The following is a 27,340-nucleotide window of genomic DNA, read 5'->3' as shown; positions in this document are numbered from 1 at the left end:
AATGTCCTGAACGCCTCATGTGCGGAACTAACGCTTACTTCCGCATTAGAATTTGCACGTGATGAAGTCACGTGTGAGACCATACAAAATAGCCAACTCGTAAATTATAACTTTTCGTGAGATCGGGTTCGCCTACACATTGACGTCATGGCTTAACAGCTCTGTTGCAAATTGTATAATCTTAAATAAATAATCTTATCTTGCCAAGCATGTGGACAGTTTTCTAAACAATTCCAAAATGTAGTTTTATACTCACAATTTATTTTCTTCTTCTTTTTTGGACAATAATCCCTAATTCCAGGACCAATGACTCAAGAAAATTAAGAATAAGTTTATGTTTCACATTAACATATTTTATTAGTGATTATCGGGTTTAACTTTCTACAACATATTTGTAGGCACTCACTTAAAGAGCTTAAAAAGATACAAAGTATTGCACATAAAAAAAGAATATAAATAATAATACAAACACACACAAAAAGAAAAGAAATCAAAGTACACCTTTTTTTAACAACACTGCACGCTGGAAATGACAGTCGGCCTGGTTATATGTGCCTTTTAGTACAATTGAGATGATAAGTATCTAAATATTTATCTTTAATATTGTACTTGATTAAATATAACTATGAACTATTACATACTATATGTTTAAAAAACTTAAGATAACATGCAATAAATAGCTAGGCTCAATGGAATGCTATACAGTATTTTGAAGATTTGAAGCTATCAAGATGGCAACTAAGGGATGTTTTGCACAGCACATCATGATCATTTTTCATATTGTTCTTAAACATTTAGTCTTCAAAAAGAAAAGATAATCACACAGACACTTACAAATCTTGAATAGAAAATGTGATCAGTGATCTAGTCACTTGATCTGGCAGTCTGGTACATGTTTGTTTGTCTCTGTGGTACTGCGTAGTCACATCTGGGTTTCACCATTTCAGGCAGAACATCTCTGCAGCACAGCCAAATAACCAGTATCTCAAAAGTTACAGCACCTTAAAAACATTAGAGGTGAGCATTAGCTGTTAATCCTCATACATTTTTCCACAGAGAAGTATAAAGGACTATGCAGAACCATTTGCCATATTCTGTAATCTTGTATAGATATAAAAAAGCATTTTCCTCGAAAGACATTCATTGAACCTGTCGACTTCAAAATACCAATAAACAAGACTATTAAAATAAATCAGAATTGTAACAGAAATTAAAACATTACAACATGTTGTTTCACCGTGTGACCAAATGTAAAATTTGACTCCAATAATAAATAAAAAAAAAAAAAAAAAAAAAAAAACTTTACAATTACTACAATCTTAATTTTGAGCCAAGCACCTAAAAAGCATAGCAGTCCTCCAATACACAATCAGCCTTTAGTTGTTCTTATAGTAATGTACATGCAGTGCATACAGTGCTCTTTACAGAGAGTTTCCTATTAACCAGTCAAGGATACATGTTCATCGTCCCTCCCAATATACTTCATATATAAACACTTAAACCAGCACTATCATTTCTTTTACTTAATCAGTTAAATTGAACCCTTGTACATTGACACTACTAAAAATGCACGTGCATATCAGCACAACATATGTTTTCCTATTCATCATTGCTAATTCTGACCAATTGAATAGAGACACGTAGAGGTAAAATGTGCTTTAATATTCCTAAAAGCACACTAAAAGATCCGTATCTTGACATTTTATGTGCATTATTCATAGGTCACATCTGAATCTTTCTGACACATGTGCACACTTTAAACATGGACAAGATTTTTAGAAAGTCAGATATTGACTGATTACCATGCATCTCTATTGCTGGCAACTTTGGCTTCCATTATTCTCAATCATCCTTTTTCTCCATGCCCTCACAGTAATTCATGTTTCGTCATATATACATTGTTTTATCATTTGAACCAAGGCTAAATCATTACAAGGTGCAAATGGTCATTTTGTAATTTTGAAGCTCTTCAAAATATAATGTGATAAAATCAGTAATAAAACATCCTTTCCAACTCCATAAACACAAAAAATAATGATTAATTCTTTCAACATACACTTTATACAGCATGACAAAAATAAGATTTGATTCCAGTACCTCTCAATAGTTATTTAGCAAGTGCTGACTAACCAACATAGTCTCATTAGAATTCGTCACAATACTAAGAGGTGACAAATTCATCCCGATACGTACAACTTAATTCGTATGAAAACATACAGCTTATATATTAACCAATCACATACGCTTCACATACATGTGTTCGGAACCCCGAAATGTTGCTTCCTTCCATGTTACACATCAGGCCTTATAAAGGGTTAGTTCACCCAAAAATGAAAATCCTCTAATGTATATACTTATCTTTATGCCATCCCAGATGTGTATGTCTTTCCTTATTCAGCAGAACTGAAATTAAGATTTTTATAAGCACATTTAAGCTCTTTTTGTCCATACAATGCATGTAAACAGGTGCCGTCACACTGCTGGCTATTTGATGATCCAAAAGGCATATTTAGGCAGCATAAAAGTAATCCACATGACTCCAGTCGATCAATTAATGTCTTCTGAAGTAAATCGATAGGTTTGTGTAAAAAATTTATCGATAATTAAAACTATAATAACTTAAAAACTTTAAAAACCTATTGGTTTGCTTCAGAAGACATTCAGAAGACTGGAGTCGTGTGGATTACTTTTATGCTGCCTAAATGTCCTTTTGGACTATAAAACAGCCAGCAGTGTGATGGCACCTGTTTACATGCATTGTATGGACAAAAAGAGCTTAAATGTGCTTATAAAAATCTTAATTTCAGTTCTGCTGAATAAGGAAAGACATACACATCTGGGATGGTTTAAAGATAAGTAAATCCTGAGAGAATTGTCACTTTGGGTGAATTATTCCTTTAACATAAATATCATGGACACATTGGAAACTACAAGGACACGAGGGAAGCCCCTCTCATTGGTGGATGTATAACTCATACTATTTTGTATGAATTAACTCATATGAATTGGTACGAATGCATCAACTTGTACTTTTGTGACGAATTCTTGTGAGATCAGGTGGACTAACTCACCAACATATATACCTCTCAGAAGGATACTTATTTTTTTTACTTTTGGTCCCAAATTTTTAATTCGTAGTATATTATATAATAATGAATGTTATTGTTGATGCTTTTATTTTACTATTATACAAATTAGATTATGAAATTCATAGCATTAATCTCTGAGTGCAGGAATGTAGAGCAAATTTTGTGAAAAACCTCAGCCATAACACAACTCTCCATCTTCAGCATAAATAAGTTAATTTTGTATTATTGTTTACCTGTTCATCATCTTTATTTACTAAATTTCTATTTCTGGCCCCAGGCACAAAGTGCACCTGCAGGAATACTGAAAGTATGACACCCAGGTGTTTGTTAAGATCTCTGCTGAGGTATATAACCTCCACTGTCATTTGCACAGTAGGCATTTGAATGTGAGGTAACTTGATTAATAATATTAATAATGATTATAATATGCACAGTGTGTATGTGTGTGCATGTGCATGTGTGTGTGTGTGTGTTTATGTGTGCTATGCAGGATGTATCTTAGTCAGAGCAACAGTGTCACTGAGACGAGAACAATGCATAAACTAAAAAGCAGAAAATTAACATTGAAAGCTGGAGAATCTCATCCAGTTAAGTTGCAATATTTGGGGTGCTTGCTCCAGTATTTGGTGCTTTTGTTCAAAAGAAAATTAAAGAGCTTTGCTTGTGCTTTAGTTTAAGAGATATTTCCCCCCAGAATAAAAATCCTGTCATCATTAACTCATGTTCATATGCTTCTTTCTTAGAACACAAAAGATGACGTTAGGCAGAATGTTAGCCTCTGTCACAACTCACTGTCATTGTATATATGAAAGATGCAGTGAAAGTGAATGGTGACTGAAGCTAACATTCTGCCTAAGATTTCTTTCTGTGTTCCATGAAAGCAAGAAAGTCATCCGGATTTGATACAAGAGATGAATGAGTAAATAATGACGTCATTTTAATTTTTGGGCAAACAATCAATTTAAATAACAGGGAACGACTGTGCTAATTATTTAAAAACAGTCCCTATAGAAGAACTAATACATAAGAGTCAAGAACTCTAGACTTGTGTGTGTGTGTGTGTGTGTGTGTGTGTGTGTGTGTTCTACAACTTAAAGGGAAAAGCAACCCTGAAAGGTAAACAGTGAAAGGCACGTTTTCCTACTGACCTCCTGCACTCCAAGTTTTATTACCATTATATAATCATCAGAGTTTGTACCTTATAATTGGGGTTTTTGGACTATGAACAAATATTGTCTTTTAACATGGGGAGTTTATATCAAAGTGTTAAGAACTGTACACTGAGTAAACCACAATTAAGGCTATATCGGACCATTTGAGAGTAAAGATGTGAACCTGGGAGCCATTTTGGATTTAGAACTCTATTTTGCAGGCTGGGAATGACTCGTCTTGCATTACTACTGTGCTGCTGCTGGCCAGGACCATGATGTTCAGCTCCTGTTGTTTCTCATGGGTCTGTTGATACCAATCTCGGGTAACTTCTGTGTCATGAGTAGGTATTAATGTCACCTAAACAGACAGTTTAAGACATTTATAGTATATTATAGCAACTAACATTTAAAGCTGAAATGTGTAAGATCTGTGCCACTAGCACCACCAAACATAATTCCAAATATAAACTTTGTTTTCAAACAGCATTTCCCAAATTCCCTCATCCACCATTGATCAAATTAACAGATAGTCCCACCCCAAGCTCAAGCCATTGGTTGAGTCAGACAATTGAGCCACTCAACCAAACAGCAATATTTTATAGCACCACAGAGATAACGGGGTTTATAGTTTTAGAGGGAATCAACTTACAAAAGGCTTACATAACCTATAGTTGTCTCAGCATATTAAACTGAAATTTTAACATAAAAAATGAACTAACCATTTTTAATTCTTTGTTGAATTAATAATGCAAAAATAAATAAATCATAACATTTGTATACATATAGTACATCCATTAAAATATCCAGAAAATCAATCAGTAAATTACAAAATTGTACTACTATTGATGTCTACCACAGAGAGAACAGATTATATACACAATAATGCACCTGTAAATTGGATCCCCACTGTGCCTTTCCCTCTAGCAAGGCATCTAGTACACTCCGGCTCGGCTCTCCACTGCTGGAGTCGTTTCCACTCACTACATAATATGCAGAACGAACACGCTTAAAGAATTCTTGGTCCACATTTTTAGCACTGCAGTGATTGGGAATGTAGGCCAGATCCACATAGACAGGAAGACCAGCTGTGCTGAATTTTGCAGAATTAGAACCTGTTCGAAAGAATTAAAATGCACAAAGAAACTTGCTGTGAATGTGATGTTGGAAAACACAAGACTATTGTATTTGGATTGGCATTTTCAAATGTTTATGTTCATACCTGCGCTGTTCTTGAAACCATTGGTGAGGCCTTTGCCAGTGTTGTGGCTTGACCTTGACAGATCATCCTCTATGTCCTTCTTCTTAAGAGAGGTGGTGTGTGTGGAGGAGTCCTTGGATGGGGACTTCTTCCAACTGGCATTAGGCTTCCTAGCTGGAGATGAGGACTTTGTCTTGCCTGATTTACGTAAACCCTTTGCTTTGGTATCTATCTTAAGCGGTTTGTCTGTTAGGCTTGACAGTGCCTCCGGATCTACCATACACACATCTGGGTGAGGGGGATAAGGGGCAGGGTCCATCACTGGTGAGGGGAAGGGATCAGGATTTTTTTCAGGTGACCTAGAGTAATGTTTTCCACCAAAAGCTCCAGATGATTTATCAACAGGCAGGTAATCTGAATCCTCATCCGAGTCAATGTTTCCTTCTGCTGTGATCGGTGGAACATCAGAATCTGATTGGGAATGTAACTGATCACTGACTGAGGTTGGAGGTGTGTCCTCCCTGCTGGCATTAATCCCAGCAGTCATGGCTCCAGAGAAGGGCTGTGATTCGCTGTCCTCGCCATGTTGACTGTGTAAATGGTGGTGAGGCTGATTGTGAGATCTCATCTTGCCAGAAGGCTGCTGTTGATCAGATGCATGCCTTGTCTGTTCCTCGTTCTCCTCGTCACTTGAAAGTTGACACAAGCTTGGGTTGATGAATGATGGAGATGTGTCTCCCCTCCTCTGCTTGTACTCGCAGGACGAATAACCTGGGGAAGCCTTGGATGAATGTGGATGGAAACCAACATCTGAATGATGGTCTGAGTTTTCACCCTGTTTGCTTGGGTTGTCTGTGTAATGAGAGGAGTGGAATGGTTGGTCTGTGGATGAGAGGGAAACAGGACGGGCTAGGTGCTCTGGCTCTGTCTCTTCATCTTCTTCTTCATACTCATCCTGATGTCGATAAAGAGTTGGAGAGGCCCCTGGATAGACGTCTTGTTTCTGTGGTATCTCCCATTCACTTGGGCTCCTAATTGTTTTAGTGTCAAATTCTTGGCCTTTTATCTCTATATTTGTTAAGCTTGTACCCACCTTGCTGGTTCCACCAAAAGTCTCTGGTGCACTCACACTGATTTCTGAAGGCCCATTTACAGTGTCTGGTTTTGTGGGCTCAGGGAAAGAGGAAGTATATGAAGTAAGCACATTTGGAATAGTGCTTCCAATACCAGAAGGTTTGTCCATTGTTAGTTTCTCATCCAAAGAATAGGTGGCATCTTTCTTGTCCATTTGTGCTGCAGATATTTGGTACTGTAGTTTATCATGTTCAGTTTCATACATATATTCATCCTCTTCTTCACTACTCTCAGTGTCTTCGTAGAACTGTTTTTCAGGGCACTCATAATGAAGTGTTGATGAAGCACCATATAGACCTTCAGGCAATGAGTCCTTCTGTGTGGACTCCGGGAGAGAGGAATACGGTCCAGTTGCACCAAGTTCAGCTTGTAATCTTGAGTCATCTTCCCACTCTGGCTTGTAAAAGCATTGACTCTGTGGTCCTTTCTCTGAAATATGTTTTGCAGTGCTTGCAGGATCTTTCTTATCACCTATACATACACCAGTGTGTGGTGGTAAAGGTTTGATCTCTTCAAAGGGTGATAATGGTGAGAATCTCGCAAGGCTTGAGGTTGATTCAGCTGTTGTTGTTGCAGGTGTAAACTTCTCTGACACTTCTAAATATTCATCCTTTACCTGCCCACAAGAACTGGAGAAGGGTGAATCCATTACTGGTGAATGTTCATCTTTAAAAGATGAGTACTCATATCCAGTGCTGGCTGGAGTCTCGACCTCATCTCCAAACTGGCGGCTAGTGGACAGAGATGCAGAGGCCGAAGAGGAATGACTGTAAGAAGAGGAAGAGGAATATGCTGTGGCTGATGTTGTGTAACTGAAACCCAACGTAACTGCGTCTCCACTTTTTTTCTCCAATGCCTCTGGTGTCTTTTGCTTGACAGACTCAAGATCTTTGCTATCGTTGTGATCAACAGACCTTGTTGACACTGGTAGATATGACAGAACATCTTTATTATCCTTTTCTACAAACTCATCTTTCTCCTCACTGGAAGAATGTTCAAATCCAAAGGTGCCCATAATGTGACTTTCAGTAGGTAAAGATGAGGTATTAACTTTCGCAGTTAACATTGATTCTTTGGGGCCCTCGTGGCTGGCAGTGGATTCAAATGTTGATGAATCTAGAGGTTTGCCATAAATGTCAGAGCCAAATCTATGGTCATGTGAAATGGTCTCTTTCTTTTCATCTTTAAATTGACTAGGGACAGTGCCGGTGACACTACTCATTGGGTTCTGGAAATCTTTCTCTGGTCCACCTTTAGAACCTTTCTCCACGTCACTATCACTTGCATGCTCTCCATAATCCAACTCCTCCTCCTCCTCATCATCTTCATCCTCCTCATCTTCTTCTTCCTCTCCATCAGCAAACATCTTCATGTCTTCAGCCAGGAATTCTTTTGTGCTAACTGCAGATTGGCCTACCACAGAAGTGGTAATTTTGAAATTTAAATTAGAGGTGACACGGTCATCTGCATATTGGCCTGATTGTGCTGCTCCAATCTCACCCATCCTGCTGAAATCAGGCTTTTCAAATTGAACTGAAAAGGGGTCTCTCTCTGTTGGAACAGAATGGGAAGTTTTCTCATCTGTCTCCTGTTCAGCTTTATTTATTTTCTCAACGAATGGGCCTTCTGACATGTCCTTAAATGGTGATGCCCCATAGATATTTTGTGTTTCACTATATGAAGCTGATATTTCTTTTTCATGTGATTGTTTAAGGTCAGAAATATTGCCAGTTAAAGAATCCAGGCAACCCCCTTTCTCTGTTTTCTTTAGAGCAAAATCAGTATCATCAAATGTGTGGTCAGATGGCTGACTGGGAGAGTATGAATCCACTGAACTTGATTTACTATCGTATACATCAGAGTAGGTAAAGCTCTTTCCAACATAGGGTGTATCTTGCCTAACCACCCTCTCAGGTCCTTTGAGGCCTTTCTCATTCTCAGGGAAGGAATACAAGTTGAAGTGAACACTTTTATCACTGTCATTAGTGATCCCTTTTGGATCATCTACCTCTGAGAATGACACATCGATTTTGCCCTGGTCTGCTAACATGGAATCTAACTTGCCCTGGGGTCCTTTAATGCTTGAGAAAGTACCGTCCTCAGTTTCACTTTCTTCTTCCTCTCCTGAACTGAGCATCTTAGATGTGTGCACATGGCCCAAAAAGCTCACATTTTGTGGTTTATCTTCTTTATCCACAGCTTCTTTTTCTTTTCCAAATTGTTTCTCTTCCTTTAAGGGTGTTGCCTCACAGGTGTATTCTTCATCAAGAAATGTGCTTTCCCTCTCCTCTTTGTATTTAGTTGTAACACACTCTTTATAGCTTCCCTTTCCATAATAATCATCTTTCTCTTCTTCCTCTTCATTCGAGTCATATATTACAGCCTTATTGTTGGAGAACCCCTTTTTGAAAGGGTCCACTTCATTACCAATTATTTTCACAGACGTTTTGTCAGCAGTAGCATCTTTTCTTGTTTTACCTCTTTGTCCATAATCAGTGACTTTTGTGTCCTCTCCTCAGTTGGAGAGTAGCTACCACTGGTAGGTCCTGATTGTGTGGGTGATGCAAATCTCATAGTGCTGTCATCTGGGCTGAGACATCTTTCCTCACTCTCTGAGATATGACTTGTCTCTGAGGTGCAAGGCAAATTTGGTGAGGAGGACAAACCTCTGTCGGGGATCGCTAATTTAGGTTCATCCTCAGAGAGAGTAAGAACAATTCCATCTTTTTCTTGTGTGCCAGCATACATCACAGGAGAAGAAAGAGGTTCTGTTGATGGAGACTTATCTGAAGCTTTTTCCCTGTCTTGGGCCATGGCAGCAAATGAGTAACCCTCATGGAGTTTTCCAAGTGACATGTCAACATTTGGTGTCTGATCCTCGTCCTCTTCTTCTTCCTCTTCATCAACATAATTTGTGTGAGTGGTAGCCTTCCTAGTAGTTTCCATTTCTGGCACAATTGGTTGGTATTCCTCTGATGGAGGTGATTTAAAACATTTGTCCTCCTCTAAAGAAGAAGTTGGAGAAATAGTTCCAGCAGAGTGCAGGTACTCCTTTCCTTGAGTGACATTTGTCTGTACAGACGATGGAATACTATTTATAGTATCCAAGAGTAATGAGCTTTTTCCTGCTTCTTCAGTGGGTGGTGCTGTCACTGATGCTATAGACTGATCTTCAGTAACAGATGTCGCAAAGGATGATAATTTGTCATATTCAGTGATGGAAGTGGCTGACGATATATGCTCTTCTTCAGCCAATGGAGCTGCTACTATATTGGTTGCATAAGCTGACAACACTGGCTCCTGGTCTACTGCAAATCCCTTAGATGAGAACTCAGATGCAACAGATATGGTTGGTGGTTTCATGCCATGGATGCTGTCAAAAGTCCCTGGTTCATCAGGAACTGAGATGTCATAAGAGCCAACATCATATTGGAGATGTTGGATTCTTTCCTCTGTCTCCTCATAAATCTCCTCATCAGAGATTGTCTGCTCTGTCTCAGAGTAACCTGGAATGGTCTCATCTTGGATGAAAGAAATGTGCTCTGCAGCTACCAAAGGTTTGGCAGATAAAACGTCACTTTGTTTTGTCTCCCAGTCCTTTGTGAGTTTCTCTTTCTTAGCCTCATCTGATTTGTACTTGAGCTCCTCCTCATGTACTATATCCTCAGCTTCCTCTAGCTCTGCTTTCTCAATCACATCCTCATTCTCTTCACTGTCACTCTTTTTGGGTTTCATTTCAAACTCCTTCTCTTCCTCTTTTGCCTTGTCTTGGCATTTTTTATCATATACCTTATCCATAAAGTCATACGTGTTAGCACTTTTCAGTTTTGTGGTATATTCATCCTCTATGTAATCTTCTGTAGCAACACCTTCACCCTCAAATTTGTCATCAGTTTTAGAGGGGAATTTACTTGTGGTATCAGTTTTAGAGGGGAATTTACTTGTGCTTTCTCCATAAGGCACCCTCTCCTCATGAGGGGACTCTGTTTCAACATCCATTGTAGTTATTCCCTCATCAGGAGATACAATGTGAAAGACAACATTGTCCACTGAAGACTGCAGATTTGAGAGTATTTTGCTCTCTGCAGTCTTGTAAAGCTCCTCTTCATGTCGCAAGGCTTCAAAATCCTTGGTAAGATCCTCTGGGGAGGAAACTAAAGACCTGTCACTCTCCTGTTTCTCCATTGAAGCTTGCTTGGCAGCTGGCCTGTTTTCTTGCTCTTTCACAGCTTTAGTTTTCTCTGGTTTAGGCTTAGCTTGAACCTTTGCTTTGTTCAAGGTCTTCCTGACCTCAGGGGTGAAGGGCCTTAAGTCAGGTTTAGTCATTTTTCTCAACTCTGGCTTTATTTTTTCTTTTTCCTTTTTCTTCTCCTCCTTAATCTTGGGTTCTTTTTTAACTAAGTCTTCTTTCTTTACATCTATCTTTTCTTTCTTTGTGTCTTTCTTCTCTTGATCTTTCTTTTCCTCCATCTTGGAAGCCTTCTCATTGATGTGTTTTTTGGGAGATTTTTCTCTCTGGAGCTTCTTTTTCTCTTGTTTAACTGAATCGGGTGATGCTGTCTTGGGCTTTAGTGGTTTTGGAGCTTTAACACTCTCTTTTATTTTCTTCTCTTTCTTTTCAACTTTGTTTTCCTTTACCGAGTCACTCTTTGATTCAATGTCTTCATTCGCCTCTTTCTTGCTTGCTTTTGTTGTGGAAGACATTTTGGGTGACAATTTAAGACTTTCTTTGCTATCAGTTCTTAGCTTTATTTTAGTTTGTTTCATCAGTGGAGATGGAGCTCCAGATGACATATCCTTTTGTGTGGCTACTGGATATTGCAAGAAATCAAGATGTCTCAGCTTTTCTAGGCCCTCAAATATTTTGTTTTGTGGGGCATTTCCAGGAAACAGTACCCTCACAATCTTCTCAGATGGAATTGCAGGCACCCACACAACCAAAGCGGTTACTGAAGTGAGGTAAGGTACAGAAATCTCACCCTCTTTGCCATTTTCCAGGACAATACCAGTCTTTGCTTTACTGTTACCAGCCCACTTCTGCATGAAGAATTGCATTTCCTTACTGTCCTTGACAGGGTTTAGAATATACATGTCTAATTTACCAACACCCAATTTGTGAAAGAGTGTTAAAGGCTCAATCGTGTTGCTCTGAACTCTGTATAGAGGTTCGGGTTTGATGCCCAGTTTATGAAGGTATTGCAGTGTGAGAGAAGCCTCCTCAATGCTCCTCTTTGTTTTAAGTGTTGTTTCAAGCATTTTTAGCTTCTCAGGAACATTAAAGAACACAACACCAAGCTCTGGTGAGATCAGATTTTTCATCCAGTCTCCATAGGCATTTGAGCCACGGGTCTTCTCTTCTTCCTGCTCTGCAATTTTTCTCTGTAACAATCCATTTATGCCAGGGAAATTATCTGCTCCTATATGGGTCAAGAGAACAGAATCTATCCTGTCCAAATGTCTGACCAGCTTCCAGAAGCAAGACTTTCGGTCTGACCCACCGTCTATCAAAATATTAAAGCCATTGACTGCAAACAAAGCAGAATCTCCCCGTCCTCCAGGAAAGATATAGCAGCATGGCTTGGACAGCTTGAGGAACCCTCCTGAGGTTGGTGCTTCCAGGAGCTCAAATGGAGAGGGAACGTCCACTGTCTCGGAGACATATTCTGTGAACTCAGTCACACCTTCCATCTCAGGCAGCACTGGCTCAGGGTTCAGTCTGTACACCAATAGCTTCTGCTCCTGTACGTATCCTAGGGAGCTCCAGCCCCCCTCTCCTTTACAGGACACAGTCAAACAGGCCTGCTGACCTGCAGGTGGCTGGTTTAAGAAAGCTTTAATCTGTCAAAAAAAAAAAAAAGAAAAGAAAGAAAATCAAAAAGAGGTGTCTTTTACAGTTTAACATTCTAATGCAAAGTAAAAGCTTATGTTCTCTGTGAATTATTTTGAAATCTTTAATACTGCAGCAGCCACTTACCCTATGACTTGAGATAATGGCAGAGAAATTTTTCCAACCAAATACTCCACTTTGCAGGATAATATTACCACCCTGTTCAGTACTCTGCCCACTTAAGACCAACAACTTGTGTCTTGCTGAGTCACAGAGCAGTGTTCTGATCTACATAAGTGAAAGGGAAAAAAGTACATTTATGGTTATAACACACTGTTAAAGTAATAGATGGATATATTGTGCGTTATATAACATTTAATGAAGTAAAAAAAAACACTTATGATTTGTTACCTCTATAGCAATATTCTCCTCAGATGGATTGACTAATACAACAGTCTCAAGGACATCACTCTTGTATTGTAAAAGTCTTTGTCCTAAAAAAATAAAAATAAATCAGAAGAGTTATAAACACTAAAAATATGATTAAAATGCATAACAAATGTGTCCAGAATATATAATTTTTTTCTTCATAGTACTTCATATGTTATTAGTGTAATTTGGGCAAATCAGGACAATTTGATCCACATGTCAAAACAGAATCTATTTTAATATTTCTGTCTCTTTAGTGTCCAGTTCTTATCCCTATTTTATAGGGCTGGGCGATGTCGACTGCAGCGCTCATTGACAGACGACGATCGACAATAACGGAAAATGGATCTGGGAAGTCACCAAATATATTAAACAGTAGCCCCTGGGGGTGTGAAACTAGCACCCGTAAAATGCGACAAGGCGCAGCACCCCCAACAAGTTGGCTTTATTTCCACGCGGTTAGCATGCATTGTGATCGCAACTCTGCAGGTTCAATAATATATAACTTTGAATTAAAGAAACAAAGATGAAAGTGATTGAATCATTAAATAATACAAGACATGTTCACCTTGAACCTAAAATTTTGTTTTCTTTTCTTTTCTTTAGGCAGCATGAACTGACAAATTTGGCAGCATTATTTTGGGAACATAATTTTGTTACATTATTTTATTAATTATATAAATTATTTATATCGATAAATAATTTGTACATATCCCCCAGCCCTACTCTCTTATTTATATATATTATATTATATATATAATTATATATTAGTATAATTTGGGCATTTTAAGTGAAAATTATTTTTTGACAAAAACTTACTAAAACATTTTTGCTATATTGAGAGTAATCAGAGATTATTCATTATTCATCAATCATTGCTTCCATACATCTCCTTTCTGTTTTCTTCACTATTCTTTGTCTCTTCTTGCTGCTGTGCAAGTGTACACTAATCCTGTGAAAGCAGTCCTCTCAATTTCATGCAACAAAACAATATTGCAAAACTCTGGGAAGCAAATCTATTGGCTGTTGCCATGGGGACAGTGAGCCTGAGATTGCCGCCAGCCGCGTTACACTGACCCAGTCTTGGTGCTGTGCGACGCATTGCAGCATTTCTGAAAAGGGTGATGTAAGCAAGAATGGCAGTTGAAACATATAAACAAATCCAAGACCCGGTGCACTATAAGGCTACATGAAACATTCATTGGCTTCTCATTTCTCATTGGCTGTTTAAACATCAAATAAGGGCTTAAGAACTTTCTATATGGTCATATTCACTGCACTGAGAAAGAAACAAGGGTGTTGGGACTTAAATAGCAGGCTGATTTGCCTTGATTCTTCTCACACTCTCAGCAGCATAACGTACAAAAAAAAACTGCATAAATTAGCACTTAAAAGCATGGCATGTTGCTGGGTAAAACAAAAAAAAGTATTAGGAATGAGAGGATAAATAGGATAGATATTATGTGTAAAAATGTGTAACTGTACACACTCGGGATGTTTAACGTTGTCTAGGAGTGGAAGAGAGGAGATGCAGGAGATTCCTTAAATCTTTTAATAATAATCACTGGAGTGGAACAAACGCTAAACATTTCAAACCAACTACACAACATAACGCTTCATAAACTCAATATTACACTTCAAGGACTGACAAATAATGAACAAAACTAATGAGGGAATGGAAGGCAGGTGAGGATGACGATGAACAGATGGAAGTGATTAGGTCAGTGAATTCTGGGAAATGTAGTGCAGTGCAAAACTTCAAAATAAGAGTCCTTGAAGAAAATTATGGAGGCAGACTGTGACAGGATGGGCATTTTGGTAATTTTGTCTACTCGGGTATTCTGACTTTGTACTTGTCAAGTACTCAAGAGGCAATGGCATATAACATGTCAGACAAACGTCTTTGGCGTTGTGTCTTGTTGTTCCAGTGTATCGTTTATTCATTATTATAAGCTGTTATAAAATAATCTGTTACAAAATGTACAAAAGACTGCATAATCAAAATATAATGCATTTATTTTGTCATTAAGTGAAGATTTGATGCCCAACTCAAAGAAAGAATGTGCACAACGTGAGTCTGTCTGTTCTTCCTTCAGTTTACCGTTGTAATCTTAGTAAGTGCGCACCAGTTTTTTTATTGATAGTCTGAACAGTCTCTTTTCAAATCACGGCTGGCTTAACAGGAGACGCCATAACCATCCCATTTTTAATATGCGTGTTAAGTTGAAGATCAGTTTTAAAGATGCTGTTTGAAACATGCGACTGCTGTGTATGCACTTCTTCAGTACGTTGAGTCCACTGCCACATGTCGGTGTGTGTGTGTGTGTGTGTGTGTGTATGTATCCCCAAGTTTTTGTTCTTTTTGGAAAGCCGCGATGATCTGTATCGTTGTTGCTGTGATTCATGAAGCATTCCATTCAACTCGGAGAGTCTAAATTAACACCTTTCAACTCGGGAAAGTGCAACGTAATGTCACATTATTTTGGACTTCTAACTTGGAAACTCGTGCAGAAATGTTCATTCATTTCGACAAGATGCAGGTGTGTGTTATGTCACACAAACATGTCGGCACCCAGGACAGGGAGGTTTACACTCAGTGACAATCATCCACTTTTATTAAATATTATCCATTAACTAGTCAAAGATCCTACATTAAATGATAATAAAATGTGTTTAGCAAATGTTTTGCAGAGACAGGTGTTCAAAACACGGTTAATTACACTCTTTGTTTTGATTAATGTAAAGATAGCATCGCAGCATCGCATCAGTTTGGTTGCTATGAGAAATCTCTGACAATCAATGTACCCCTCAAAATAACAATGTAATCAATCTCAAAATTAAACACGTGTGTTTAGTTGTCAGGTAATTGTCACTGAATTTCAAATTAAGTAAAAAGTCTAAAGGTACTACAGTGCTTTTCTTAAAAAAAGCTGTTTTATATTTAGTTACACATTTAGCTTGAAATACCTCTGACCCTCTATATTCTAGGTTGAGTTTTGACCTTCGAGACATTTGACATCCTTTCCTAATGATGCAACAGAGGGACTGATCTACAGTATGTGCACTGTTAAAACTAGCCTACAAGACGCTTTGGGACAGCTGTCAACATGACCTTCAGATGTGCTTTCACTATGAGAAGGAGAATAGATAATGTTATGAGCAGCTAAATCAGGCAGCATGGTCTCCTGTGACATTGAGAATACAGATGACATGTGTGGCCATACGCCACACACCTTCACATTAATCCTTGAGCTTTTCTAAAGTAATTCATGTCTACATTCATACACCTTACAGTAGTCTAATTCTACAGTTATGTCAGATACAAGAATTTAGATGAGGAAGTGATCTGTGCTTTTAGAGGAAATTCTAAACATATATTTTAATTATGTATTAATTTGGTATTTTTTTAAGTCTTTGTTTTATTTTGCATGGAAATAAAGCACAGATGCAATAATAATGGAACTACTGTTATGATTTGGGAAGCAGGAGAAGGCAGACGGGTGGTTTGGATCCAAGTGCGGTTTTTTATTAATAAACAAAAGAACACAAACACTGGGGAAAAGAAAACATCCACGATGGGAAAAGGAACCTCGAACGAGAGAGTGATACAAGGAAACCATGGAACGGGAACAAGGAGCTAACATATACAACGATCGACAAACAAACAGAGGAAAGGCAGGGTTTAAATACACAAAGGAACAAACAAGGGAATGAGGGACACCTGGAAGAAACAATCAAGGGAACACCAATCATAAAAATGAACTACAAAAGGACTACAAAAAACCAAACAGGAACTAAACTAAACTTCAACATAAAAGCACAAAAAAACTAAAACAACAGTGAACATGACAACTACAAAGGACTACAAAAAAACCAAACAGGAACTAAACTAAACTTCAACATAAAAGCACAAAAAAAACAAAAGACAACAGTGAACATGACAGAATCCCCCTCAAAGGATCGGATTCCAGACGATCCTAAAACAAAAAACAAAATACAAAAACCCACAAAAACAACATGAGGGCACCAGGGGCAAACAGACAGACCAAAGGGGGCACAAGGGACACTGAGACAGAACAAGGAGGCACAAGGGGCAATCAGGCAGTCCGCGGAGGCACGAGGGACACTGAGACAGTCCACGGAGGCCGAGGGGGCAGGCAGGCAGTCTATGGGGGTGTGAGACGGGGCCAGGGTCAGGTGGCCTGGGGGACATCCACTGGGTAGGGACAGGTTTAGGAGACCAGGGAGGTGGCCACAAGGCAAAGACCGGTTCAGGAGGTCTGGGGGGCGTCCGCTGGGTAGAGACAAGCTTAGGAGGCCAGGGAGGCGGCCACAAGGCAAAGACCGGTTCAGGAGGTCTGGGAGGCGGCCACAGGACAGGGATGGGTTTAGGTGGCCTAGGTGGCGGCCACAGGGCAAGGACCGGTTCAGGGGGCCTGGGAGGAGGAGTGGCCACTGGGGAAGCTGGCGGAGCCAAGGTGGACTTCTGAGGCGGAGCAGTCGTGGCCTTGGGTGGCGGCACCGAAGGAAGCGTAGGCAAGGACGCAGGAGACCCTGGGGGCGGAGCAGAGACAGGCAGAGCCGTGGCAGACTCAGGCGGTAAGGCCTTGGGTGGGTCAGGAGGCGGAACAGCATTGGACGGAGCCAAGGGAGGCGATGGCGGAGAAGGCTCAGAAGGCAAAGCTGGGGGAGCCACTGGAGGTGGTGCCGAGGGGGGCTCAGGAGGTGGTGCTGAAGGAGGCTCCGGAGGCGGAGCCAAGGGAGGTTCAGGAGGCGGAGCCAAAGGTGGCGAGGGCGAAGACGGCTCTGAAGACAGAGCCGATGGAGGCTTTCGGAGGCGGAGCCGGGAGACTCCGGAGGCGGAGCCGAGGGAGGCTCAGGAGGTGGAACTGAAGGAGGTTCTGGAGGTGGAGCCGAGGGAGGTTCAGGAGGTGGAGCCGAAGGAGGCGAGGGCGAAGAAGGCTCTGAATGCGGAGCCAAGGGAAGTTCAGGAGGTGCAGCTAAGGGTACCTCAGGAGGCGGAGCCGAGGAAGGCCTAGGAGACGGGGTTGAGGAAGGCGGAGCCGAGGATGGCTCGGGAGGCCCAGGAGGCGGAGCCGTGGGAGGCTCTGGAGGCTGAGCCGAGGAAGGCTCAGGAGGCGGGGCCGAGGAAGGCTCAGGAGGCGGGGCCGAGGAAGGTGGCGCCGTAGGAGGCTTTAGAGGCAGAGACCTGGAAGGCTCTGGAGGCGGAGCCGAGGGAGGTGGCGCCGTAGGAGGTTTCAGAGGCGGAGACCTGGAAGGCTCTGAAGGCAGAGCCGAGGGAAGGGGTGCCGCAGGATGCTCTAGAGGCGGAGCCCTAGAAGGCTCTGGAGTCTCTGGGAGCAGAGCCATAGGAGGCTCGGGAGGCGGAGCCGTAGGAGGCTCGGGAGTCTCTGGGAGAAGAGCCGTAGGAGGCTCAGGAGGCGGAGCCGTAGGAAACTCTGGGGGCAGAGCCCTGGGTGGCTCGAGAGACTTAAGAGGCGGAGCCCTGGGTGGCTCGAGAGGCGGAGCCCTGGGTGGCTCGAGAGGCTCGAGAGGCGGAGCCCTGGAAGGCTCGGAAGGCGGAGCCCTGGAAGGCTCGGGAGGCTCGAGAGGCGGAGCCCTGGAAGGCTCGAGAGACTTGAGAGGCGGAGCCCTGGGAGGCTCGGGAGGCAGAGCCCAGGAAGGCTCGAGAGACTTGAAAGGTGGAGCCCTGGGAGGCTCGAGAGGAGGAGCCCTGGAAGACTCGAGAGGCGGAGCCCTGGGAGGCTCGAGACACTCGGGAGGTGGAGCCCTGGAAGGCTCGAGAGGAGGAGCCCTGGAAGACTCGAGAGACTTGAGAGGCGGAGCCCTGGGAGGCTCGGGAGGAGGAGCCCTGGAAGACTCAAGAGACTTGAGAGGCGGAGCCCTGGGAGGCTCGAGAGGCGCTGACTCTTGGACGGGCACGACCACTGGCGCTGGCTTTTGGACAGTCATGGCTACGGGCGCTGGCTCTTGGACGGTCATGGCTACTGGCGCTGGCTCTTGGACAGTCATGGCTACTGGCGCTGGCTCTTGGACGGTCATGGCTACTGGCGCTGGCTCTTGGACAGTCATGGCTACTGGCGCTGGGACGGTCAAGACCACTGGTGCTGGCTCAGGGACGGTCGTGGCTACAGGCGCTGGCTCAGGGACGGTCGAGGCTACAGGCGCCGGCTCTGGCTCGCAGACCGGGGCAGGCGTGGGCTCTGGCTCGCAGACCGGGGCAGGCGAGGACCGGGAGGTGGAAGCCCATCTTCTCTTCCTCCTCCGGGCAGACGAAGTGGACCGTGCAGGCTCAAGGGAATCGACTGGCGTGGGGGTTTGTTCGCTGACTGGTGGGGCAGGCGTGATGGGAAGAGCCTCTGCCACGCCCACAGTGAGTGGCGAGCCGCTGACCAGCAGAGTCTCTTCCACAATCTCCTGCAAAGTCCAGCCGTGCGTCGCCGGTGGCAACCGCTCCCTCAGCAACACGTCCAAATTGCCTCTGAAGAAAACCACCAGGACTGACTCCGGGAAGTCCGAAATGTGTGCCAGCTCCAGGAAGTCCCGGATGTGGTCTTCAACTGGTCGGTCCCCTTGCTTTAAACCAAGCAGCTGGTAGTTGGCCTGCTGGACGCTGGATCCATTGTTTGGTCGATCGTTCTGTTATGATTTGGGAAGCAGGAGAAGGCAGACGGGTGGTTTGGATCCAAGTGCAGTTTTTTATTAATAAACAAAAGAACACAAACACTGGGGAAAAGAAAACATCCACGATGGGAAAAGGAACCTCGAACGAGAAAGTGATACAAGGAAACCATAGAACGGGAACAAGGAGCTAACACATACAACGATCGACAAACAAACAGAGGAAAGGAAGGGTTTAAATACACAAAGGAACAAACAAGGGAATTACGGACACCTGGAAGAAACAATCAAGGGAACACCAATCATAAAAATGAACTACAAAGGACTACAAAAAACCAAACAGGAACTAAACTAAACTTCAACATAAAAGCACAAAAAAAAACAAAAGACAACAGTGAACATGACAACTACAAAGGACTACAAAAAACCAAACAGGAACTAAACTAAACTTCAACATAAAAGCACAAAAAAACAAAAGACAACAGTGAACATGACAACTACATCTTAAGGCACAGATAAACTTATCCATGGTTTTCATAACCGCTGTCATTTCTTCAGCTAAATACAAAAACAGTACTAGGACCCAGGTAACCACTGATGACTGTACACCTGAAACATGCAAAAGCAATCATGTTACACACTATGTTAAACTGCTCCTCCTAAGTCATTTATTCTGGAACATTTCACCCAACAATGAAAATTCTGTCATCATTTACTAACCCTAATGTTGTTCCAAGCTCGCAGAGGCCAATAAATCAGACGATATTCTGAATTTTTTAATTATCGCCCAATACATTTTCCCATTTGGCCGATTTGTTTATTGAGGGTGCTGAGAAACACCTGCTTGCGTGTGAAGTGACTGAGAGATGTAAACGACAAGTCAAGGTTCGTTTTTTGTTTCGTGCCATCGTGTTACTACAATACAATAATAGACCGGTGTGCACACAGTTTCATTTAAATGGTCCGCATATCAGAGCAGCGGCAGATGCGTTTGAGCCCATAAGGTTAAAGTGCTTGCTCTAAAACGAGAAATGTGCATTTTTGCAGACGTTATATGATTTTAGTTTTATTGATATTTGCATTTTTTATCATTAGACAAGAAAATGCAAATGTCAATAAAATTAAAATCATATACCGTCTGCAAATATGCACATTTCTCATTTAAACAGATTTAATAAACCGACTACACACAACTTGAGCAAATCCAGCATCCTGTGAAACGCTCATAAAAATGTTCCTCTGAAGCACGTATTCTAACAGTCCCTCCTCAACTGTTATTTTATTCTGATAAAAAGGCAAATATCAATAAAACATCTATTATATACCATCTGCAAATATGCAGATATCCCGTTCAAACAGATGTAATTCACAAACCTCACGAAAATCTCGAAAAAATTTCAGGATCAAAAGTTCCTCTGATACACAAATCATGGGCACGTGAGTGCAACTTCAAAGTAAAAGCACTTCACACGTACTATTAAGTAAACGTCTTATTCACTATGCACTGTATGTACAATTGGTTTGATTGTGTATTTTTTATAGTAAATGCGATTGCTAACGTGGACATGACATCCATAGTTGCTGCACTACTGTGTGTACTGTTATTTCCTTATTTCTAATGTATTAACAATTGCTTCATGTGCAAATAAATTACTAAAATTTTACCTAAAATCTACCATTTAAAATACAATATAATCTTTTTAGATAATTTTTTTACAAAGTTAAAATTTATTGTGAAATGTAATAAATATAGTGCTAAATAAGAGTTTATTCATTTAAAAAAAATATATATATATGTTTATGTTATTTACTATATTAAATTGTGTGATATATAGGCATTGTATCGGCCTAGCGGCCACCCTGCTCTCTTGATATCGGCCACTAAAAAACCCATATTTGTTAATTAAAACATCTTCAATTTTGTTCTGCATAAGAAAGAAAGTCATATGCGGTTGGAACGACAAAAATGTGAGTAAATTATTACAGAATATTTATTTTTGAGAAAACATCCATTTAAGCTTCCTAACAGAGTTAAACAAAAAGAAATTGCACATGTATTTTTAGCAAGTTACTGACTTGGAGTCAATTAAGTTAATAACAGATACAATAGTAAGGTTACTATAATAAACATATGCTCTGATGCTTATTGTTGGATGATATGACATTCTGTTATTTCAGTGGCAGAAAATCAATACCTTGTCAATGGTAAAAAAAATTATTGCAAAAGTTATTTCAGTGGCAGCTTCAATCAATAGGTTCTTTATTTGTATTTGAATCATGTACACAGTTGTGATATTTAGTAGCTCAGCAGATGGTGTCTAAAATTAGCTAATTCAGTATTACTCAAGTCATCTGAGAATGTGAAACACTGACAAATGGGGTCAGATGTATTTCACACTTGCTGACACTAATTTGGTCACAGTCAATCTTAGATTTGATGACAATCTGAGATCTTTAATCTGTGTATTTAAAGCACCAGAAGCAATTTTGTCTTTTCAGATTAGGAAATGATAACCACAATTCACCCGTGCGAATGACAAGAGACGTGGGACTGACTGATTGCCTCACAGGCTTTTTGGAGTCCTATTTAATATCTGCCTTTGAACTCACCATGCCTCCAAAATCTTTATTCCGGATAGGCATTAGTTTATTTTGGAACAGAGCTTTAGTGAAGAAAGATTATTATTTTAAAACAGATTTAGAGGAATATTCCGGGTTCAATACAAGTTAAGCTCAATCGACAGTGCTGTTGCATTATGTTGATTACCACAAAAAATCATTTAGACTTATTCATCCTTTTCTTTAAAAAAGCAAACTTCTAAGTTACAGTACATTGAGGCACTTGCAATGGAAGTGAACTGGCCTTTTGGAGGGTTTAAAGGCAGAAATGTGAAGCTTAGAATTTCATAAAAGCACTTACATTAATTATTCTATATTAGCTATTACTTTTCACAGAAAAGGTTAGTAAGTGATTTTATCACACTGAAATCATGTTAACACACAAATAGTTTACTTCTTGTGGCTATACTTTTGAAACGTATTGTACGTGCCTCACAGGAACTCAGATTTTAGCATTTTTTAAGGAGGGGCTAATGAAAATTTGTTTTTGTGGTAATCAATATTGCGCAACAAATGCTGTCGATTGTATTGAACCCAGAATATTCCTTTAAACCATTCAAGCCATACAAGTTCTTGGTTGATGTGAGTAATTATAATTAAGTCTTTTTCAAGCCCTTGAACAAATAGAGATAACAACCAAGACAATATCACTTTTTTGTACAAGTATCTCATCCTATTTTCCTTGTCCCAGACCACAATTCAGCTGCCTCTGAATCACCCTTTGTGTGATACAGGGAGGGAGAGACAGAAGAGGTGTGTCCCACTTTTTAAACAGTTATCTGATTTTGTGATTTGGTCACAGATTTGGTAAGGCTTCTGCCTTTAATCTTATTAAAGCCTCTTAATTGTATACATAGCAGTGAAATTCTGAACACTACCAGGGAACTGTCTCATCTGTGCCTCTAAAACAACTGTAACTATTTTATGTAAATCAAATTGCTTGTTAACAAGCAGGAGTCAGAAAAAGTCCCCTTAAAGCAAATAAACACAAGTGATTCACACTTATTCATACGTATTGGCACTTGCGTTGTAATGGACCCATTATGCTGTGAACAGCTGGGGAGAAGTATACAAATGGCTCATTTAAACATAATCTACTGTATGACTAAATGGGATAACTTGTACAAAAAACAGAGGAACTGCTTGAAATGTCCATTTTGGAAATTTCTTGTTAACAATGTGCTCTTACAAGCAAATTAATAGAATGCTTCGATCCACCATTCTAAATGATACAGAAATGATTTATATAAATGACCAGGGACAAAAAGCATTACAAAGGCCCTGCCTTGCTCTTCAAACAAACACTGGTAGCTACAGAGTTGACAGGTGCACAGGACTGGAGTAACAGGGCAAACCAGTGGATCAAAAACACACAGGGTGGTGCTGAAGCAAAATCCACCCATCTCTCTCTTCTCATCGATACAGCTAATCAAATCAAAGCAAATGTCTACAGACCATCATTGGAATGATCATAAATAAATTAATTCATTAACACTTTAATAAAACGAGGAGTCACGTGATGCCATGCGAGGAGCTGATGTGTAAACGATGAGCTCTGCACACTTTGCTAGTTTTTATTTATTTTTGTCTTATAATCCGGTGAGATTTGATACACCCTGCTACATATTTGCTCTTTGAAGTCAATATGTCAAAAAAAATGTTTAATCCTCTGGCTCTGAACATATTAAAAGACACTGACGTGCTCAAACTGAAACTTCTAGCGGTCCTGCTGACTGGGAACTTGATTTGAATGGTGCAGCAGGAGAAGAAATCCAGCGTCAACTGTCCAACATATTTGTGATGCTGACGAAAGTTGTTGCTGATTTAGAAGATCTCGCTGTAATGCGTCGATCGATTTTGCCGATGGAAACAAAATTCTCTGAGATGGTTACAAGAGGCGCTGGCGACCAAAGTTGATTTGGAACATGTTCTTGAAAAACTTGAATATCTTGAGTATAGGAGCCGCAGGAATAACATTTGAATTGTTGGAATACTTGAGCATGAGGAGGGCAGAGATATGATGAAATTCTTTGACAAGCTCTTCCCGAGTCTGTTCGACATCACAGGCCATAAGCTGGAAATCGAGTGAGCTCACAGGGGTCCGGCTCATAGATCGGCTGAGGATGACAAGCCCCAATCAATCCTGGCCAAATTCCTGAGATCATCCGATAAAGATCTTGTGTTACGTGAGGTGAGGAGCAAAGGAAAGCATTCTTGGAAGAATCACAAAATGTTCTTGTTCCCAGACTTTTCGAATTTGATGAGAGAAATGTGATTCTTCTGACATCAACAGAAGAATGCTTTTGAACTGTTGTTCATGGCCAAACTGAGTATAAATACTAAGGAAGGCCGCAAAGTATGTTTATGCCCCAAGCAAGCAATGTCCTTCATAAAAACATTGAAGTGAGTAAGCCATTTGGTGTTTCTCATGTGAGTGGATTGACTTGCTGTACTTACTCTGGCTGTCTGAGGAAGCTGGGAACCATTTTTTTTCTTCTTGTGTTGGTTCCACCTAGCCGCTGCAGTTTGTTTTGTGGAGTGACACTCCTTCAAGAAACTTTTGCATTGACAGAAGATCTTTTTACACTGAAGTTCCCAGCTAGTGATAAGGATGACTGCAAAATATCTACATGCCTACAACAAGCGATGTCTTTTATAGAGTTGATGGACTGAGGAAATCATGGTGTGTTTCTCGACTCATTAAATATACACTGGACTATCCCAGGAACTGGGACACCTGTTTTGTTTCTTTTTGTGCTGGTTCCGCCTAATGGCTGGAGTTTGTTTTGTGGAGGAACATACCTTCGGGACAGCTGTGGATGAATCTGCTTGTTCTTTGTGCTTATGCCTTCTATTGGCTGAGTTTGTTTAACAAAGTATTTTCTGTTATGTAATTTTGACTCACAAAATGATGTATAGAAGCACTGGACTTGAGCAATCTGATGGCAAAGGTGTCATTCATAGGCATACATGGAGTCTTTGAGTTTAGAGGGATCAACGCTCGGTTTGTTTTGTTCATGGGGAAGTTCAGGGTTTTACTGTTGCACTAATGTTGAAATGTGGTCTAATTTTGTTTTTGACACAATTAATTTGATCTATTATGTCAAAATGTAAAATGTTAATATGAGTGGATTATCTCTCTCAATGTGGAATGTGAATGGGTTGGGGCACCCCATAAAATGAAGGAAGGTTAGATTTGTTTAGGAAGGTTTTTAAATCTAATGCTACAGAACTGGCTCCACTTTTGTTAGAAGTTTATACTCAATCATTAAAGAATGGAAAGCTTCCTCCAACCGTGACACAAGCCCAGATCAGTCTGATTCTTAAAAAGGACAAAGATCCAAGCGAGTGTAAAAGTTACCATCCAATTTCCCTGATCAAGTTAGATGTAAATATTTTGTAAATAATTCTGGCTAACCAATCAGGTTAAGTTATGACATCTCTTAAACATACAGATCAGGTGGGGTTTATTCAGGGCCACAGCTCTTCTGAAAACATTAGGCGTCTCATAAATATTATGTGTCAGTGGTGAATGATCAGACTCCGGTCGCGGCCATCTCACTTGATGTAGAAAAGGCATTTGACATGGTAGAATAGGATTATCTTTTTAAGATTTTGGGAATATATGGGTTTGGATATACTTTTATTGGATGGATTATGTTACTTTATAGACACCCTGTAGCAGCGGTACAAACAAATGTCTGTCTGGCCCTGGAACCATTAGCAGCCGCGATAAGAAATGAGGATGATTTTCCAGGGGTGATGGCAGGAGGTGTGGTGCATAAGCTTTTACTTTACGCAGACGATATTTTGTTATTTGCCTCTGACCCCACTAGATCTATGCCTTGCCTCCACAGAATTATCAATTTTTTTCTACATTTTCAGGATACATTGTTAATTGGTCTAAATCAGTAACGGCTTTTCAACCAGGTGCCAATCAATGGCCGAAACAGGGTATTAACCATTTGGGCATTTTATACCCAGCACATTTATGTGATTTAGTCAGAGTTAATTTTGACCCTTTAATAAAAAGGTTTTCAAGTGATGTGAGTAGATATTATATTTATCTATGATTGGGAAGGTTAATGTTATTAAAATGAATTGTATTCCAAAATTCATCTACCTGCTACAGTCTCTCCCTATAGATGTCCCTCTCTCTTATTTCAAGCAATAAGATAGCATAGCGAAGTCCAGCATTTGGAATGTTAAGCATCCCAGATTACAATTCAGTAAGTTGCATAGGCTGACTGACAATGGTGGACTAGGCCTACACAAGATTTTGTTTTATTATTATGCTTTCGATCTCAGACATTTAGCTCATTGGTCACTTCCACCTGAGAGAGCCTCTCCCTGGTTTGGAATTGAACAGAAATTTCTTGCCCCTATTTTACTATTACAAAGCCTTTCTATTAAACTAATTGGAGAAGTTAAGTTGCACCCCATTATCTCACATCTGCATGCGTTATGGACAAAAGTGTCCTGAGTGTTTAGTTCAGACATTTATTTAAAAGTTGCCTCGAGCATATAGCTAAACTCATAGTTGCATATTGGTGAGTCCCCTTTTTTTCTGGTCTGGATTGGATTGTAAGGGGTGTTAATAGGCTCGTTGACCTATATAAGATTGGTGGGTTGAGATAGTTTGAAAATTGGTCCAACATTTCAGGATTCCTAGATCTCAGTTCTTCAGGTACTTACAGCTATGCCATCTGCTCTGTACTATTTTGGGAGTAGCATACACCCCCCTAAAAGGGCAGATACTCTATAAGTGGTGATTACTGCTATTGGAAAAGGTTGTGAGGCAACTTCTCTCAAGAGATTATGAGAGAAAGATTTAAACTTGGTATTGGAGGAGGGAGTGTGGGCTAAGATTCTAAAAAACATCAAGTCTACATCTAGAGACTCAAGGGTGCGTCTTATGCAATTTAAGATTTTGAATCGATTATATTGGACACCCTCTAGATTGTATAGACTTGAAGAGACACCCACCTGTTGGTGATGCCAATCAGAAGATGGGACACAATCCATGTTTTTTTGGGGATGTGTTAAAATACAGGAATTTTGGTTGAAAATTCAAAGATTTATGTGTGATGTGTTGGACACACAATTTTCATTCTGTGTGTTTTTGACCGTAGCTTCTTACCTCAAGAAAAGCAGGTTGAAGCTACGTGAACTAGAGTGTGACTATTAATAGTGATAGACTGATATATCTGCATCATGCGATTACCGGCATCGGACAATAATCACGTTCGCT

General features: G+C 40.4%; 1 protein-coding gene across 1 annotated transcript in view; it reads right to left on the bottom strand.

Annotated features, from left to right (window-relative positions):
* Nucleotides 1-342: 342 nt before the first annotated feature.
* The window catches only part of LOC127652760 (microtubule-associated protein 1B-like), a 46,185-nt gene continuing 19,187 nt past the window's right edge, over nucleotides 343-27,340 (bottom strand). The window contains 8 exon segments of the mRNA XM_052139117.1: nucleotides 343-1,001; nucleotides 4,402-4,598; nucleotides 5,129-5,352; nucleotides 5,460-9,044; nucleotides 9,047-10,319; nucleotides 10,362-12,410; nucleotides 12,547-12,687; nucleotides 12,811-12,893. Of these exon segments, the coding sequence (XP_051995077.1) occupies nucleotides 4,443-4,598; nucleotides 5,129-5,352; nucleotides 5,460-9,044; nucleotides 9,047-10,319; nucleotides 10,362-12,410; nucleotides 12,547-12,687; nucleotides 12,811-12,893 (7,511 nt within the window). The 3' untranslated portion in view covers nucleotides 343-1,001; nucleotides 4,402-4,442.

Source organism: Xyrauchen texanus, chromosome 2 (genome assembly GCF_025860055.1).
Source record: "Xyrauchen texanus isolate HMW12.3.18 chromosome 2, RBS_HiC_50CHRs, whole genome shotgun sequence".
In the NCBI taxonomy this organism is placed as follows: domain Eukaryota; kingdom Metazoa; phylum Chordata; class Actinopteri; order Cypriniformes; family Catostomidae; genus Xyrauchen; species Xyrauchen texanus.
This window is presented reverse-complemented; position numbering and strand designations above follow the sequence as displayed.